Source organism: Pseudonaja textilis, chromosome 10 (assembly GCF_049901715.1).
Source record: "Pseudonaja textilis isolate UNSWEBS1 chromosome 10, rPseTex1.2, whole genome shotgun sequence".
Classification (NCBI taxonomy): Eukaryota; Metazoa; Chordata; class Lepidosauria; order Squamata; family Elapidae; genus Pseudonaja; species Pseudonaja textilis.
This window is the reverse complement of record NC_141999.1, coordinates 21,745,733-21,761,455: the sequence shown is the minus strand read 5'-3', so window position 1 is coordinate 21,761,455 and position 15,723 is coordinate 21,745,733. Positions and strand designations below refer to the sequence as shown.

Here is a 15,723-nt window from a genome sequence, read left to right as displayed (position 1 = left end):
TTAGCAAGACTAAACTTCCTGTCTCAGGAACTTCTCTGGAGTTTTTTTTCCCCTCCTTTGCTGGTCCTTTGCTTGTGTGGAGGGACCATTCAAAGTTACAATGGCACTGAAAAAAGTGACTTACGACCATTTTTCACGCTTACGACTGTTGCAGCATCCCCACTGTCATGAGAGGCCAGGCGAGGAGATGCGTGCCTCGATGTGAGTGATGTTGAGTTGACCACGCCCAGCCAGTCACAGGACCACCAAGCCACGCCCACCAACTAAGCCACGCCCACAGAACCGGTTGTTAAAAAAATTGAATCCCACCCCTGCCGCCCCTCCTTTCCCCGCCCAGTCAGTCCTTATCGCGCCCGCCCAACATCGCTGACTGCGTTCTTCCCGCCCAATCACTCCTTAAGATATTTCCTTCCCAACAATCAGCACTTCCGATGCCGGAATTCCCCTCACTGTCTTACTGCTTCACCCAGGAGGCTTCCCTGAGGCCCCCCCAAAAACAGGGGGGGGGGTGCTGCAAAACAAAAGAAGCCACGCCCACCTAGTCACCTGGCCAAGCCCACTTAGCCACGCCCACAGACCCAGTTGTTACAAAATTTGAATCCCACCCCTGCTTCCAACTCTGTTCTCACTTGAGACGCTTCGAGAAGAGATTGGACCGCCATTTGTCAGAAATGGTGTAGGGCTTGGGCGGCGGGGGTGGACTAGATGACCTATAAGGTCCCTTCCAACTCCGATGATCTTGTTATCTGTTATTCTGTCACATGTAGTCCTCATTACCACAACCGAGGCCAACATTTCTGTTGCTAAAGGAGCTATCTGTTAACAGTCAGTAAAGTGTTGTAAGTCAAGGACTACCTGGGTTACCCGTTGAGCCAGATACCACCTATTCTAATACCTGTGCACTTGGATCCTTGCCAACTCCCCAAACACCAATTTGGTTTTCCCCCACCCCTTTTGTTCTTTCTATCTCTCTTCACTCCAGAAGGAAAGAATCTGGCAGCTCTCTAAATCGGTAAATATTAAGGTAGAATTACAGGAAGGAAAAAAAAAGTTTGCACAGTGGCTTGGGGACTGCCCTGATATGATTTCTTATTTCTACACAAAGCCTTTCCCAGAAATATTACCCAGCTGGGAGGAGGGGAGAAGTTGGTTGGTTCAAGTAGGAAAAATCAGTGGAAGCCGTAGCCATTAACGGAGAGACCCAAAGAACGCTGCTGTCGAAATGGACCGGTTCTCCTTCTTTCTGGTGTTGGGGGTCCTTGTCAGCTTGGTTTGCTGCTCAGAAAAAGGTAAGATGATTTGGAGAGGGGGAGGGAGGGAGGAAGGAAGGAAAGAAAAGAGGAGAAGGAAGGAAGGGGAAGAGGGGAAGGAAAGAAGGGGAGAGAGGGAGGGAGGGAGGAAAAGGGAAAGGAAGGAGAAGAAGGGAAGGAAAGGAGGAAAAGAAGAAAGGGAGGGAGGAAAGAGAGAAGGAAGGAAGGGGAAGGAAAGAAAAAAGGAAAAGAGGGGAAGGAAGGAAGGAGAAGAGGGGAAGGAAAGAAGGAAGGGAGGGAGGGAGGAGGAAAGAGGGAAGGAAGGAAGGGGAAGGAAAGAAAAAAGGAAAAGAGGTGAAGGAAGGAAAGAGAAGAGGAGAAGGAAAGAAGGAAAGGGAGGGAGGGAGGAAAAGAGGGAAAGGAGGAAGGAAAAGAGGGGAAGGAAGGAGAAGAGGGAAAAGAAAGAAGGAAAGGGAGGGAGGAAAAGAAGGAAGGAAGGAAGGAAGGAAGGAAGGAAGGAAGGAAGGAAGGAAGGAAGGAAGGAAGGAGAGAGATTGACACAGTGAATGGATCCATGTGCCTCACCTAGAATGGCAACTGTTTTTGATAGCTGGAGGTAAAAGATTTGGAATGCACTCCTCTATGATTCTCTCAGGTCCCCCTTTTCTCACCTGTTCCCAATGGGATGATGTGAAAAAGAGAGGGACAAACTAGGAAAATCACCCCCAAAGAAGAGCACCCACCTCCCCTAGCTTGGTTGAAGGGAGTGGGGACAATCGGTCATCTCTTCTCCAGGATCTCCAAATCTATGATAGCTTCTTGATCTACCTCGGTGGCTTCTTTCATCCCTCATAGCCCCTTCCAACTGTTCTCGTCTTTTTCCTTTTGTGGGGTTCAGGTAGAAGGTACGGCGACGAAAAAGAGAGTTTGCTGAGAAGGTCGAAACGAAGCAAGCTGTGGCATCCGTCCTGCACTTGTCCAGGTGAGTCTCAGCTCTTCATCTCCATTGGGGAGCTGGAAGAAAATTTGCCTGGCAGGTGTCAGCGTTCCAGAAAATCTCCACTCCAACCAAGAACTCCGAGACAGGCATCTTCTCAAAAGTTCTTTTTATTTTGGATAATAAACTGGAACATCAGGGAAAACCCGAATCTGAAAGTTCCAGGCTTCCTTACAATAAGAAAAAACTACAAATCCACCCCTGCACCCATCATTGTATCACATGCCCTAATCGCCATCCGTTCCAGCTTGAGATGTCCTCTCACCCAGAGGCAGAGATAACATGACCTTGACTTAGAAAAAGAATGTTATTATTTCTAACTGCATACGCTCCAAGAAATTCCCCCCCTCCCTTTTTCCCAGGCTTAAAATGCGGCAGTGTGGAAGGGCCCAGTCTGAATATGGCTTCCAAAGCTGACAGGCAGTTTACTTCAGGTTCTTCCGGCGCCAGGATTGTGTGGTTGTTTTGTTCATGGGTTGTCTTTTGGGGGTTTTTTCTCTCTGTCTCTGTTCTAGGTGCCTGACTCAAAAGCAAACAAGCTTTGTTGTTCATCATGGTTTTGTCTTCTGAGGGTTGCATTTCTTCAAGGGGTGACCTGTGGTGTCTGAGACACCATGTTTTTTCTTCCAGACATCCTTTCAATTGTCTTCTTTTAATGACCCCATAAATCCCTTGCGGAGGACGAGCCTGGCCAACTGAATGGAGCTAGCAGAATGTTTACTGGCCACATGCCCTTCCTGTCACCAATGCTGAGTTTTTGTTTAGCAGAGATATTCTCCAGAGAGAGAAATATCTGCCTCTACCTAGGATCGAACTCACAGTCTCCTGATTGTGAGGCGAGAGCTCTACCTCTAGGCCACTGCATCACCCCTGACAATCTTCTAATGATGGTTCCTAATTGCTTTTAGATTTAAATGAATTCCAACACCTAAAGAAGCACAACCATGCCTGCCCCTGTAATGGACTCAGTTTACATAGTTTGTCAGGTAAGAAAGTAATCCTGGGTGTAACTCATGTGGAAGGTCAAGGAAGATGGGTGTGGGTGTTGTATAGCCTAAGGATCTTCTTAGGCGTGGAAGAAAGGAAGAAACCAGAAACCACCCATCGGGACTTTTTGAGAATACTCGCTCGTTTTAATTCTGTCCATTTATTAAAATCGCTTTTGATTTTGCAGGATACTACAGATAGTAGTATCGACTGACAACCACAATTGAAACCTAAATTGCTGTGGCTAAGCAAAACATTGTTTAAGTAAGTTTTGCCCCATTTTATGACTTTTCGGGCCACAGTTCTTAAGTGAATCACTGTGTCAGGATTCTGGCACTTAACCCCATTTAAATCATGAGTCTTGGGCCAAACTTCCAAAACTTCAAAAGGATTTATTGGGAATTAAACTGTCCAGCATTGCCTGGCTGTAGCCGACTCTGAGACACATCATTCATTGTCACCCTTGACCCTGGTTTTCCCCCCCACCCCCTGGGTGTATTGTAATTCATATTCTCCAATGGGACACATCCATAGCCAAGAGGCATCGATCAGGCTCTCCAGTTAGAATTTTGCGCGGCAGAAACTTCAGTCATCTAGTTACTATCTTTGAAAAACATTTATGGAATGCAGTTTCGGTTTGCAAGCTGCTACATTGCTCCCCCCTCTCTTTCTGTTGGCAACCCTAAAAGGACCAGAGAAATATGGATTTATGAGTTGACATACTGTAATTGATAAGTTAGTAACATGGTTGTTAAGTGAATCTGGCTCCCCCATGAACTTTCCTTGTCAGATGGTTGCGAAACAAGGATCTCGTGACCCCAGGACACTGCAGCTGACATAAATACAAGTCAGTTGCCAAGCATCTGAATTTTGATCATGTGACCATGGGAAATCTGCAACAGTCAGAAGTCACTTTTTTTCAGTGCCGCTGTAACTTCAAGCAGTCATTAAATGAACTGTCACAAGTCAAGGACTACCTGTATCCAGCCCATTACTCTTCTACACAAGAGAATCTTTAGCATTGCCCCATGGTTGATTTTGCAAATTTCCCTGAATCTAAGTTGCAGTTTCAATACATACAGGTAACCCTTAACTTAAAACTAGCGGTGCCAGAATTTTCTTCTTAAGCAGAGCAATTTTATAACTGTTTTGCTGAAGCTGTTAAGCAAATCCTTGAAATTTGTTAAGTGAATCATGTAAATTCATGCTGGTGGCCTAGTGCCCATATTTTTTTTTTCATTTCATTTATTTATACATTTGTCGTCTTCTTTAAAATACATATGTGCTTATTAAACAGTGTATTGTCTGGATCAATTTGCTTATACAAGATAATAGTAAGGTACGAGTAGCAATAATAATAATGATGAAAATAGCCATAATAATAGTACTGATGTTTGCTGATATATAATAACATTCTTACATCATTTGCTTATACATATCAGTAATCTTTCATCTTCTAATTTCTACTCCTTTTGTCTAACCCAAGGATCCCCAAACTTGGCAAGTTTAAAACTGGTGGACTTTAACTCCCAGAATTCCTCAGCAAACACGACTGGAGGAGGAATTCTGGGAATTGAAGTCCACAAGTCTTAAAGCTGTCGAATTTGAAGAGCCCTGATCTAACCATCGAGAAAACATATATCCCATGTTGAAAAATAGCTTGTTTCTTCCTTATCTTGCCTAGTGCCCAAATTTTGTTCACGTGACCACTGGGACTGTGAGGACTGGTCCTAAATCATGTTGCTCGGTGTTGTTATAACTTTGAGTGGTCATGAAATGTTGTAAGTTGAGGACTTTCCTGTACAAGGAAGTGAAACTGGCAGGATGAACTTGAGAGTTTAGCACCTGAGGGATATAGATCAACGTTGCCAGGGGTGGTATTCTACCGGTTTGGACTGGTTCGGGTGAACCAGTAGTTCTGGTGATCATTTGGCCCCCGCCCTACTCTGTCCTTTATGTCCATGTTTTGCAACTCAGCTGATTAGTGTACTCACCGAACCAGTGGAATCCCACCATGGAATGTTTTGTTTGAAGAACTCTTCTCAAGGACCCACAATACAAAAAACCACCCTTCCAGCAAGCCAACTGGCTTTTCAAATATTCAAGCATACAGCCCACCCACCCCCCAAAAAACTTAAAACACCCAACCTCAAGGTGAATACCAGCCCAAACATAATCTGCCTCTAGGTAGTCTCAATTTGCAGCCGTTCGTTTGCTGACTGTTCGAAGATAGGGGTGCCCTGAAAAAAGGGACATGACCATTTTTCAGACAGTGAGGAGGTTGGACAGAAACCTGGGTCAGTCCTGGAGTCTGGGGAAGGCTCTGATGAGGGCTCTGCGTCGGAGGCAGAGATGGGGCCAGGGCCGTCTGACAGTTATCAGCTGCCTTCAGAGTCAGGAATGAGTGGGGAAGAAGAACAGCTGGAGCCTGTTCCCAGTATGCACATGCACAGAGCTGCCAGGAGAAGGGAACAGTTAAGGAACAAGGGCTGACTTGGGAGTAAAGGCTCAGGTGGACGATGAATGGGTCACGGGATCCACATTCGGAAGCTCGTATTTATGATGGTCACAGTATCCCCGGGATCACGTGGTCACCTTTTGCAAAACAAGCCAAGTCAATGTGGAGATCAGATTCCCTTAATAAACTGTGTTACTATCTTAACACTGCAGTGGTTCGCTTAACAACAGTGGTGGGAAAGGTCGTAAGATGGGACAAAGCTCCCTTAACAATGGTCTCGCTTAACAACGGAAAAGTCAAATGTGGTCGTAAGTCAAGGACTCTCTGCATACCTTTCAGTCGATTAAAAGATTCATTATTTTATTCTATTTTTTCCCCTGTTCCCTTTCAGAACATCACAATCCTCACCCTCATCGTAAGAGCAAGAAACATGCACTCCGTAAGAAAAAATGCAAGATGTTTTTGAGACACTGCGCTTTTAATGGGATGCACATTCCCTTATAGTTTATCTTGGTTCTTGGCAAGACCCCTGAGGGGATTATTATCCACGATGCAATGTTGATTCTTTTGCATGCGCCTTTCTCTTTTTTAAAAGAAATATTATTGTTTGCTCTCGGAAACCATTTGGGTTGGTTGGAAATAAAGCTCGGAGCTTGAGGCCTTTGTGGGAGTGAATGGTCTGTAAAGAGTTGTGTGGACAAATAAAAGTAATGATAGAACTTGCTATATGTTGCCTGCTCCGCACATTTTGCAACCCCTTGTAAAATCCAGAGAGGTGCAGAAAATAAAGGAGTTCCAAGAATTTGAAGACTCTTGGTTTAGATCAGGGGTCTCCAACCTTGGCAACTTTCAGACTTGTGGACTTCAACTCCCAGAATTCCTCCTCCAGTCATGTTAGCTCGGGAATTCTGGGAGTTGACAAGTCCACAAGTCTTAAGTTTGCCAAGTTTGAAGACTCTTGGTTTAGATCAGGGTCTCAACCTTGGCACTTTCAGACTTGTGGACTTCAACTCCCAGAATTCCTCCTCCAGTCATGTTAGCTCGGGAATTCTGGGAGTTGACAAGTCCACAAGTCTGAAAGTTGCCAAGGTTGGAGACCCCTGGTTTAGATCCTTAAAAGTCAACCCATTGTTCACTTTGAGGTGTTTTTGCCAGAAGTTGAACGTAAATGCCAATGTTCAGTTAAAATGGCAGTCACATCACAACTGTAGGGCAGTGAGCGCCCAAAATGTACCATGTGACCATGGGGGAGGGCAGTCAGAAGTTCAGAACTGGGTCGTCAATTCATTTTGGGGTGGTTCGTTGTAGCTTCAGTCACTAAGTGACAGGTTGTAAGTTGAAACGACTTGTAGCTTCTAGTTCTATACGCATCCCAAAGCCAGACACAGAATCTGGCAGTAGTTCATGCGTTATTATTTCTCATTTTTCCACTCCTTCCCTCTTTTCCCCTTCTCTTGTTTTCCCTGTGTGGCTAAGGAGGAGAATAGAAATTAGGTCCTCAGAGGTTCTTAGCTAATTTGAGAGGGTTTTCAATCATGTGTGCTGAAGGTACACCTGAGCCTAGTACCGTTTTCCCTGAAAATACAACCCACCCTGAAAGTAAGTCCTAGCTTGATTTTTACATGTGCGCCCAATATCAGCCCTACCCCACTAAAATAAGCCCCAATTAAGATCCTGCCCACTCCAGGATGCATGGGTAAAAATTAAGCGAAAAGGAGGCCGGGAACAATGCATGCGAGTGAGGTGAGTCAGTGGATGAAATCCCCCGAAAATAAGACCTGGTGCCTTTTGGGATGGCAAAAAAATATATAAAACAGGGTCTTATTTTCGGGGAAACACAGTACAAGAACACGGGATTAATTGCCAGGATTTCTAGTTCCTCTTTGCAAAACGAAGTTATAAGCTGTCTCAGCCACATCCAAGCACTTTCTTCCATAAAATATCTGGTGGGGAAAATTTGAAATAGCACTCCTTGTGTTACTCCACAGCTCAGTTCGCCGCGATTGAACCGTTGCCACCAGAATATAACCTCGCAAATTGAAACGAGATCTTAGAAACAGGTTCCTCAAAAGATTGGCACGAGTTCCTGATTTTTATCCTAAATAGGCCCAACACTGTTGGCTTAATCGGACTGATTGAAAACCCGGGAATTCACAGAGTTAAGGAAGAAGTGAGGAAAACTGTCATATGAATCAACCCTCTTTGGTTAGCAATAGCAATGCCACTAAGATTTATATACCGCTTCCCAGGGCTCTACAGCCCTTTCTGAGTGGTTTATAGTGTCAGCCTCTTGCCCCCAATAATCTGGGTCCTCATTTTACTGACCTTGGAAGGACGGAAGGCTGAGCCAACCTTGAACCAGTCAGGATTGAACTGATGGCAGTCGGCAGAGTTAGCCTGCAATACTGCATCCTAACCACTGGGTGGGGGGGAGGGAGGGAGGAAGGGCAATAGCACTTAGACTTATATACCACTTCTCAGTGCTTTCCAGCCCTTTCTAAGCAGTTTACAGAGTCAGCCTCTTGCCCCCAACAATCTGAGTCCTCATTTTACCAACCTTGGAAGGATAGAAGTCTGAGTTCAACCCTGAGCCAGTCAGGATCGAACTGCTGGCAATGGGCTATTAGTTAGTTGGTTAGTTTAATTCTCTCCTTAGGAGAAGATTTATTACTGTTATAGTCAGAGTACAATATGTGTACAATGAGATTGGCTGAGCCTCCCTAAGTGCACACACACACACACACAATCAACACAAGTCACAGTGAGGACAGAAGTCCCTAACCCAGTCCCAATCTTATTACACTATGTGACCTTACTGCACAACGCGCCAGCCCTGCAAGTCTATCATACTATCTTGACGTGAAGTTATTTACCGTTCAGGAGCCCACGGGTAGAAACTGTTCTTCAGCCTGTTGGTGCGGCTGGCTCTGCTTCTCTATCTCCTACCCGATGGTAAGAGAGTGAAGAAGTGCTGACCGGGATGTGAGTCGTCTCTGAGGATTTCCCAGTGATTCCCCAGTGAGGTCATCTAGTGGTATCAGGGAATAGCCCATGATGTTTTGTGCTGGGCTCACCACCCTATGTAATGTCTTTCTATCCACGGCTGTCAAGCCAGCATACCATACCATAATGCAATACGTGAGGACGCTTTCTATTATGGACCGGTAAAAGAAGGTCATCCGCCGTTGTTCTTTTGCAAGACCCTGAGGAAATGGAGTCTCTGTTGGGCCTTTCTGGCCAACTGGCTTGTGTTGATTTTCCAGGTAAGATCTTCGCTGAGGTAGACTCCCAGGAATTTAAAGGAGGAAACTCTCTCCACACAGACCCCCTCAGTGTAAAGTGGGGCAGGTTCCTCTCTGTCCATAAGATGTCCATAAGACTAAGTATTCCCTTCAATTCTCCTTTACCTCCTTTAACCTCATTGTGTCTGTCTATATGCAAAGCTTCTTTCCCTCAAGCTTACAGTTTATCCTGATTTACAGCAAAGGCTTGAGTAAAACTATAAAGCTGGGACCGAAAACTTTATAGCTCATTGAACAAATATGACCAGCAAAGGAAAGAAAATTCTGTGCTCAATGCTACATTAAAAACCAAATAAGACACTTGGAAATTGATGGCATCTTCAAGAAGCATTTTTCCCCCAGAATGTGGCACATCACGGGTTTCTTTGAAAACAGAGGAATTAAAAACTGGTTTGACGTTTATTGGCCATTTTATTTTCCCATGTGTAGGTGGACAACGCAGCCACACACAGGCTTAATTCTTCTTTCCTCCCTGCGTTCCTGCTAAAGCTAAGGATACGATCTCTCGTTTTTTTTTAAATTACAAAATATAACCTCTGAGTGCCAAGAAAGCCATATAGAAGCTAGATGGCGATGATAAACCAGAAAATGCTTGGATAACAAGTTTTAGCATGTTATGAGAAACCAAGCAGAGAGGAAGATGGACGGTGTTAGTCTTTGGCAACAATATCAACAGCAAAATCAGTGGTCTAAGTTGCGCCTTTTACACTCACATACATTAAACTACTTATTTAATTTCAATTATTCTATTAAACTTTATTAAAAAGTAAAAGATTCCATGAGCTAGAGCTCACAAAAGCTTCCGGTTCTTAATAAACTTGATTACGCAGAAAATATGCCAGTTCTGATTATTTGCAGCGCAAAATGCTTACTTCTGAGGGAGGTTGCAATGTTTAACCCAGAGTTTTCCAAACTTTTAAGATTGGTGGACTTCAATTCCCAGAATTCCTCAGCCAAGTTATTTTAAGATGAATGGATATCAACTCCTAGAATCTTCCAGCGAGCTTGCTTTATGTTGGATGGATATCAACTCCCAGAATCCCCCATTCAGCATGCTTTATGCTGGGTGGACTTCAACTCCCAGAATCCTCCAGCCAGCTTGCTTTCAGTTGGGTGGACTTCAATTCCCAGAATCCCCCATTCAGCATGCTTTATGCTGGGTGGACATCAATTCCCAGAATCCTCCAGCCAGCTTGCTTTCAGTTGGGTGGACTTCAATTCCCAGAATCCCCCAGCCAGCATTCTGGCTGGGGAATTCTGGGAGTTGAAGTCCACCCATGTTATAATTGGCCAGGTTTTAAAACCCCGTCTTAACGCGAACTCTTTCAATATTAGAATTTCGAAATAAAATGAGTCACGGAGATGACCATAGACCACAAACCCGCCTGCGGTCAACCCAAATAAAATCCATTCCCGAAGCTTACTTTAAATTTAAACTAAGCGCCCATCAGGTCGCTTTTCTATTCTCCGTAGAAGCGGGGGGAGGGGAGGGGCGGCCCCTTTAAGAACGGAGGCCCCAAAAAAGGTTGGGGCGGGGTCAGATCGCTGTCTTCAAGGAAACTGGCGGGGTGACGTTCCAAAGTGGGCCCCGCGGCGACTCCGCCCATTGGTTCGCGGCTGTCATGTGGCGCTTCCGAACGTTCGGGCTGAGGGGGAAACCGGTCCGTAAAGGGGCCACCTGTGGGCAGAAGTGGACGGCAGCCCCATTGGGTGAGTGGAAGGCGAGGAAGCGGGACGAGCCGGCAAATATAACACCCCCCCCCCATGACGTGGAATGGGACGGCCCGTCCGGCGAGCCTTTGGTCCGCAGATCGGACGAGTCCATTGACGAGGGAGGGGGGAAACTTTGACACCTGGACCCCCTCCAAGGAAGTACGAAAACAAGTGGCTTTGGGGGGCCGGGGGGGGAGGATGGTCATCCAAACGGTGCGAGGAAAAAACAAACAAACCAGGGCAGGCTTTATTAGCGTAAAGTGAAGGCTGGCACGACTCTTGGCCCTTCAAGGAACTTTTTCCAAGGTGTACTTTGCATGCCTTTAATCCCAATATGCCACATCGTTGTTTGTGTCTTTGGTTAGTATATGTCGCTTGTCATGGAGAATGTGGCACTGATTGATACTTGCACCCCCTTTGATAATCCCCTTTGACTTTTCTGGGGGGATTCTGGGAATTGTGGTTCTGGGTTGATGCGGGGTGGTGGGGAGATGGAAGGAGATGAGCCTCCTTAGGACAGCGAGTTTAGGGGAAGGAGATTGGAGGGTGGAAATTCATGGTAGACCCCCACAGCGAGCATAGAGGGTATGAAGATAGGCGCAGACCTTCTTGAAGAGGCTTTCCAGATACATTAGAGACTACAGCTCCCATAATCCCCAGCTTGCAAAACTAAGCAGTGGGGATTCTGGGAGATGTGATCCAAAGGATCCAGGGGACATCTGGGCACCTGACACTAAGCCCTGATAGAAATAGAAAAGCTGTTCTAGGATGGAACTTACGGACTTCAACTCCCAGAATTGCTGAGCCAGCCAGCATGGCTCAGGAATTCTGGGAATTGAAGTCCACGGGGTCATAAAGTTGACCACCCTTGGGATAGAAGGTACCTGGGGTTGCTGATTCAGGAAGTCCATTTTCCCCAACATGATGCCTCCAAGATGGACCAGACTCGGTTCATAACTTTCTAGGAGTTTGACTTAGCATAGAGTCAATAAGTGTAAATCAGTTTTTTTTTTCTCAAATGCTTGGCTGGGGAATTCTGGGTGTTGAAGTCCACACATCTTAAAATGGCCCAAGTTGAGAAACACGGATGTAAACATTATTGAGAAATTCATCCTGTAATAAATCAGCCTGGCTGTCTATGGAGATTCTCCGTGATCCAGGTCATGGTTGTTCCCCAAAGGTAACTGGACTTTCTGGTTTTTCTTTGAAGACATTTCGCTTCTCATCCAAGAAGCTTCTTCTACTCTGACTGGATGGTGGGGAATGGAAGGCTGTATACTCCTTGCAGACATCAGCTGGCTGTTTTGATGTTTTGGATCCCAGATCCCATCATCCTTGCCAATTACTGAAGCTGTGTAACTAGACTGACATTTTATCATAACAGAGTTGCACCAATTCCAGGCAGTGGGATCACAGCTGTCAAAATTACTTAACTGGAAAGATCCCTGAAGGCCACCACAAATATAGCTTACTAGTTTATGTGTAAATCAGTGATTTATTCTTTTAAGCTGCATCGAGTGACGTGGGTAGTTTGAAGGCTTCTGAAAGTGGCCACTGATGATAAAATATATGAGGAAAGCGGACAGATTTCTTTTTTTAAATGTGCTAAGAATTGCTTGGTGATATTGAGCGCTGCTTCCTATGATTTCTGGGCTTGTTTTACAATAGGTGTAGCTGACCCAACAAAAACACTGTAGCTGTGGGATACCAAAAACAAGACAATAAAGCCATCAAACATTTTTAAAAAATAAAACATCAAGAAACACAAAAGGAACTTCCGTGGAATTATAGCTCATGGGAAAGGATTTTTTTGGCCACGTATCTCCCTGGAAATTCAGATATCAGCTGCATCGATTTGAAAATCCAGAGAGATTATGTATGTGTTTTGCAACGTGAGGTTTAGGATTATTTCTGGAGATTCTCAATCCTCCAGGTCATGGTTTTCCCAAAAGTGCTTTTCTTTTCCCAAAAGGGCAGCTTTCTTGAAAACATTTTGCTTCTCCTCCAAGAAGCTTCTTCAGTTCTTCAGAAGTGGGGCAGGGAATTCTTAAGTCCAGTTGCTTTTTGAGAAGCACCTCTGGGAAGTTTAGGATTGTTATGTTAAACCTTCAAATTCTGAAATGGGGTTTACTCCCAAAGTAGTTGCGTGTTACTTAGATGATAAGTTGCATCTCAGTTTTCTACCCACAATACTTTTGAACCTTGTAAGCATGCTTAAGTTGGAATAAGCTCTATCTGAGTTAGTAGAACTCTTCCCTACCTAAGATCTTGAATGCCTTCGGACTTGCTCTTAATTTTTTGAACAAAAATGGATGTTGGATGAGACTGCCTCAGAGTCTTAACTTTTGCTGAATTCCTTGTTGGTTGCTTCGTTTGCTTTTAAACAAAATTTGTTAGTCAAGCTATCTATTGTCAACTGATTTGGAGCAAGAAAACGGTCTTCTTATGCAAGAAATAATTGCCAGACAAATAACCCAATTGCATAACAGAAAGATTCCTAGGCGAAGTAACCACATTTCTTTAAATCTTGTCTGACCACACAGCAATACTCCTTCTTAATTGATGTTTCCAGATGAAATTATTAGCTGGGAAAGAAGTCAATCTTTCTGTTGTATATCCTCTTCTGATGTGTAAGGGTGAAGCATTTTGTTGTTCCTTGAGAAATTGCTACTGTTTTAGGACATCAAACCTGCAAATAGGTCAAGATTGCCACAAACTCTTGATACACCATCCAAGCGTAACTTGGCACTGCTATTTAATGAATCAGTTTTTCGCGTCCTTGCTGCCCTCGATGTAATAAGAGAGAGATAATCTATATATTTTCTCTCTCTCTTCAAATTCAGAAGGATGCCTCTCTCTTTTCTAAAGCAGGAGTCTTCAAACTTGACAGCTTTAAGACTTGTGGACTTCAACTCCCAGAATTCCTCCTCCAGTCATGTTAGCTCAGGGATTCTGAGAGTTGAAGTCCTTCAACTCCCAGAATTCCTCCTCCAGTCATGTTAGCTCAGGGATTCTGGGAGTTGAAGTCCATAAGTCTTAAACTTGCCAAGTTTCAAGACCCTTGCTCTAAAGCCTTCAATTTCAATGATGTCTTAACTCCCTGGAGACTTCCTCTATATTGGGGCGGGGTGTGTGTGTCTCCAAACAGGGCGACTTTAAGACTTGGGGACTTCAACTCCCAGCATGGCTGGCGGGGGAATTCTGGGAATTGAAGTCCCCAAGTCTTAAAATGGCCACGTCTGCAGATCCTTGCTCCATATAACCCGCATTTTTGAATATGAGCACTGTAAGCACTCTATATCCCAGAACAAAAAACTTGCACCAGTGCTGAAAGAACAGGGTGGAGAAAACTCGCAGTGGTGCCAGCTTCCTTCAACATTTGTTTTTCACTAGTCATTCCTGTTGTCATCACTGCAAAGGGTGAAGACTTTGTGTTTCTGTTTGCAATTTGACTTGACAGTTGGCAAAGGAACTGTTGCAAGCCTTAATTCCCTTTTTTTTTTTTTTTTTCCGGAGGAACGTGTTTGCCCACCTCTTGGGTTTGTTGCTTTTTTTGCAAAAGCGTCCTGCCATTGCGTCGTCACAGCTGTACTTCTCCGCTGTAGAGCTATGGGCTGTTTTAAGTGTATGCTGGGTAAGCTGTGCACGCTCACAGGTACTGCTAACATTACCTGTTCTGTTTTTATTTATTTACTAGCTCTGTACCCATGCTTTGCTATGAAACTATGTGATCAGGCTTAGTTTTTGGAGAGGAAAATAAGGGACGGGGGAGGAATTGTGCCTCTGCCTACCAGCATCCATCGGTATTCCTCTGGCTGGTGTTCTGTCAGTGCGTGAGAGAATTGAGGGCTGTTTGGAAACTGAAACAGTATTTGCTGTGTGAGACAGCGAGGAGCATGGGTGTGGCTTAGCTCCACCGTTCTGTAAAAGCTGGTTGCTCATGTGAAAATGGAAACTCCTCTCCTCTGCTTGTGTTTTGCGTTTGGAACAGGTTTCTTTTCAGGTGGGGATGCTCTTTAGCATCAGAGCGTGTTAATATAATGAAGTACTAACGCTCTGATGGTCATTTTGAAAACTGACCTTTCTTAGTGAGCCCCTAGAAGCTAAGAGGAACCTAAGTGCCTAATTTCAAGTTTGTAGGCTTTATGGTTCTGGAGAATTTGTGATGATGCATGAGGGGTATTTGCTTTTATAGAGAGAGATTTTGCCCAGGTGCTGTGTTTTCAAAGAGCGAAGCAGGCACGTTGTCTTTCCAGGGAAATCTTTGCTCCAACCTGTATGCCTTGTTTTTGTGCGAGTCTCGGGGGGGAGTGGAGGTTGGTACTCCAGCTGGCACCCACAAAGGAAGGTTTTGTATGCTGTGTGCCTGGTACAGCTGGCCTCGGGGGGTGGCATCTCCTTTGCCATCTGGGGCCTCCTAATTAAAGCCAGCGATTAAAGGAAAAATGAGCTGAGACGTAGGAGAGGCTGATGCACTTTTTTGCCTTGTGCAAAAAGGCAAACGGGGCGGGGTGGAGAGATATAGAATTGGGAAGCTTTGTCGGAAAGGTGGTCCTCGACTCACGGCTGCAGTTGAGCTCAACACTTCCGTTGCTAAGCAAGACAGTGCTTCCATCGCATACAGATACAGATAATCAGAGTTGGAGGTCATCTAGTCCAAGCGGGAGACCCTACACCATTTCTTACAGATGGCAGTCCAATCTCTTCTTGAAAGTCTCAAGTGATGACGCTCCCACAACTTCTGAAGGCAACTTCTGTTCTGTTGGTTGATTGTTCTCCCTGTCAGAAAGTTCCTCCTTATTTCCAGGTTGAATCTCTCCTTGTTCAGTTTCCATCCATTATTCCTTGTGTGGCCTTCAGGTGCCTTGGACCCCTTCCTCCTCTCTGTTGCAGCCCCTCAAATATTGGAAGACGGGCTATCCTGTCTCCCCTGGTCCTTCTCTTTACTAGAGTAGCCAAGCCCAGTTCCTGCAACTGTTCATCGTATGTTTTAGCCTCCAGTCCCCTAATCATCCT

The 15,723-nt window shown here is 45.0% G+C and overlaps 2 protein-coding genes across 8 annotated transcripts in view; both read left to right on the top strand.

Annotated features, from left to right (window-relative positions):
* Positions 1-1,191: 1,191 nt before the first annotated feature.
* On the top strand, positions 1,192-6,349 carry LOC148124971 (uncharacterized). Its single transcript, XM_087940140.1, has 4 exons — positions 1,192-1,289; positions 2,149-2,232; positions 3,156-3,233; positions 6,084-6,349. Exons 1-4 carry the CDS (start codon positions 1,223-1,225, stop codon positions 6,194-6,196), a joined length of 342 nt encoding a protein of 113 aa, XP_087796266.1. The 5' UTR covers positions 1,192-1,222; the 3' UTR covers positions 6,197-6,349.
* Positions 6,350-10,578: 4,229 nt separating this feature from the next.
* The window catches only part of LIPE (lipase E, hormone sensitive type), a 33,064-nt gene continuing 27,919 nt past the window's right edge, over positions 10,579-15,723 (top strand). Inside the window, exon 1 of one of the 7 annotated variants that reach the window (XM_087940133.1) lies at positions 10,579-10,704. In XM_087940133.1, coding sequence (XP_087796259.1) covers positions 10,617-10,704 — 88 coding nt within the window. In that variant the 5' untranslated portion in view covers positions 10,579-10,616. Of the gene's footprint in view, positions 10,867-14,101; positions 14,363-15,723 lie in introns of those variants that run through there. The other 6 variants (XM_087940136.1, XM_087940137.1, XM_087940139.1 and 3 more) reach the window with 6 other exon arrangements.

What these genes read in the sequence shown, in the direction of transcription:
- LOC148124971 (XM_087940140.1), top strand. Translation starts at nt 1,223, where the DNA reads ATGGACCGGTTCTCCTTCTTTCTGGTGTTGGGGGTCCTTGTCAGCTTG. An exon ending in GGTTTGCTGCTCAGAAAAAG is followed by an intron (nt 1,290 to 2,148) that starts GTAAGATGATTT and finishes TGTGGGGTTCAG; the next exon opens with GTAGAAGGTACGGCGACGAA. An exon ending in CAGTTTACATAGTTTGTCAG is followed by an intron (nt 3,234 to 6,083) that starts GTAAGAAAGTAA and finishes GTTCCCTTTCAG; the next exon opens with AACATCACAATCCTCACCCT.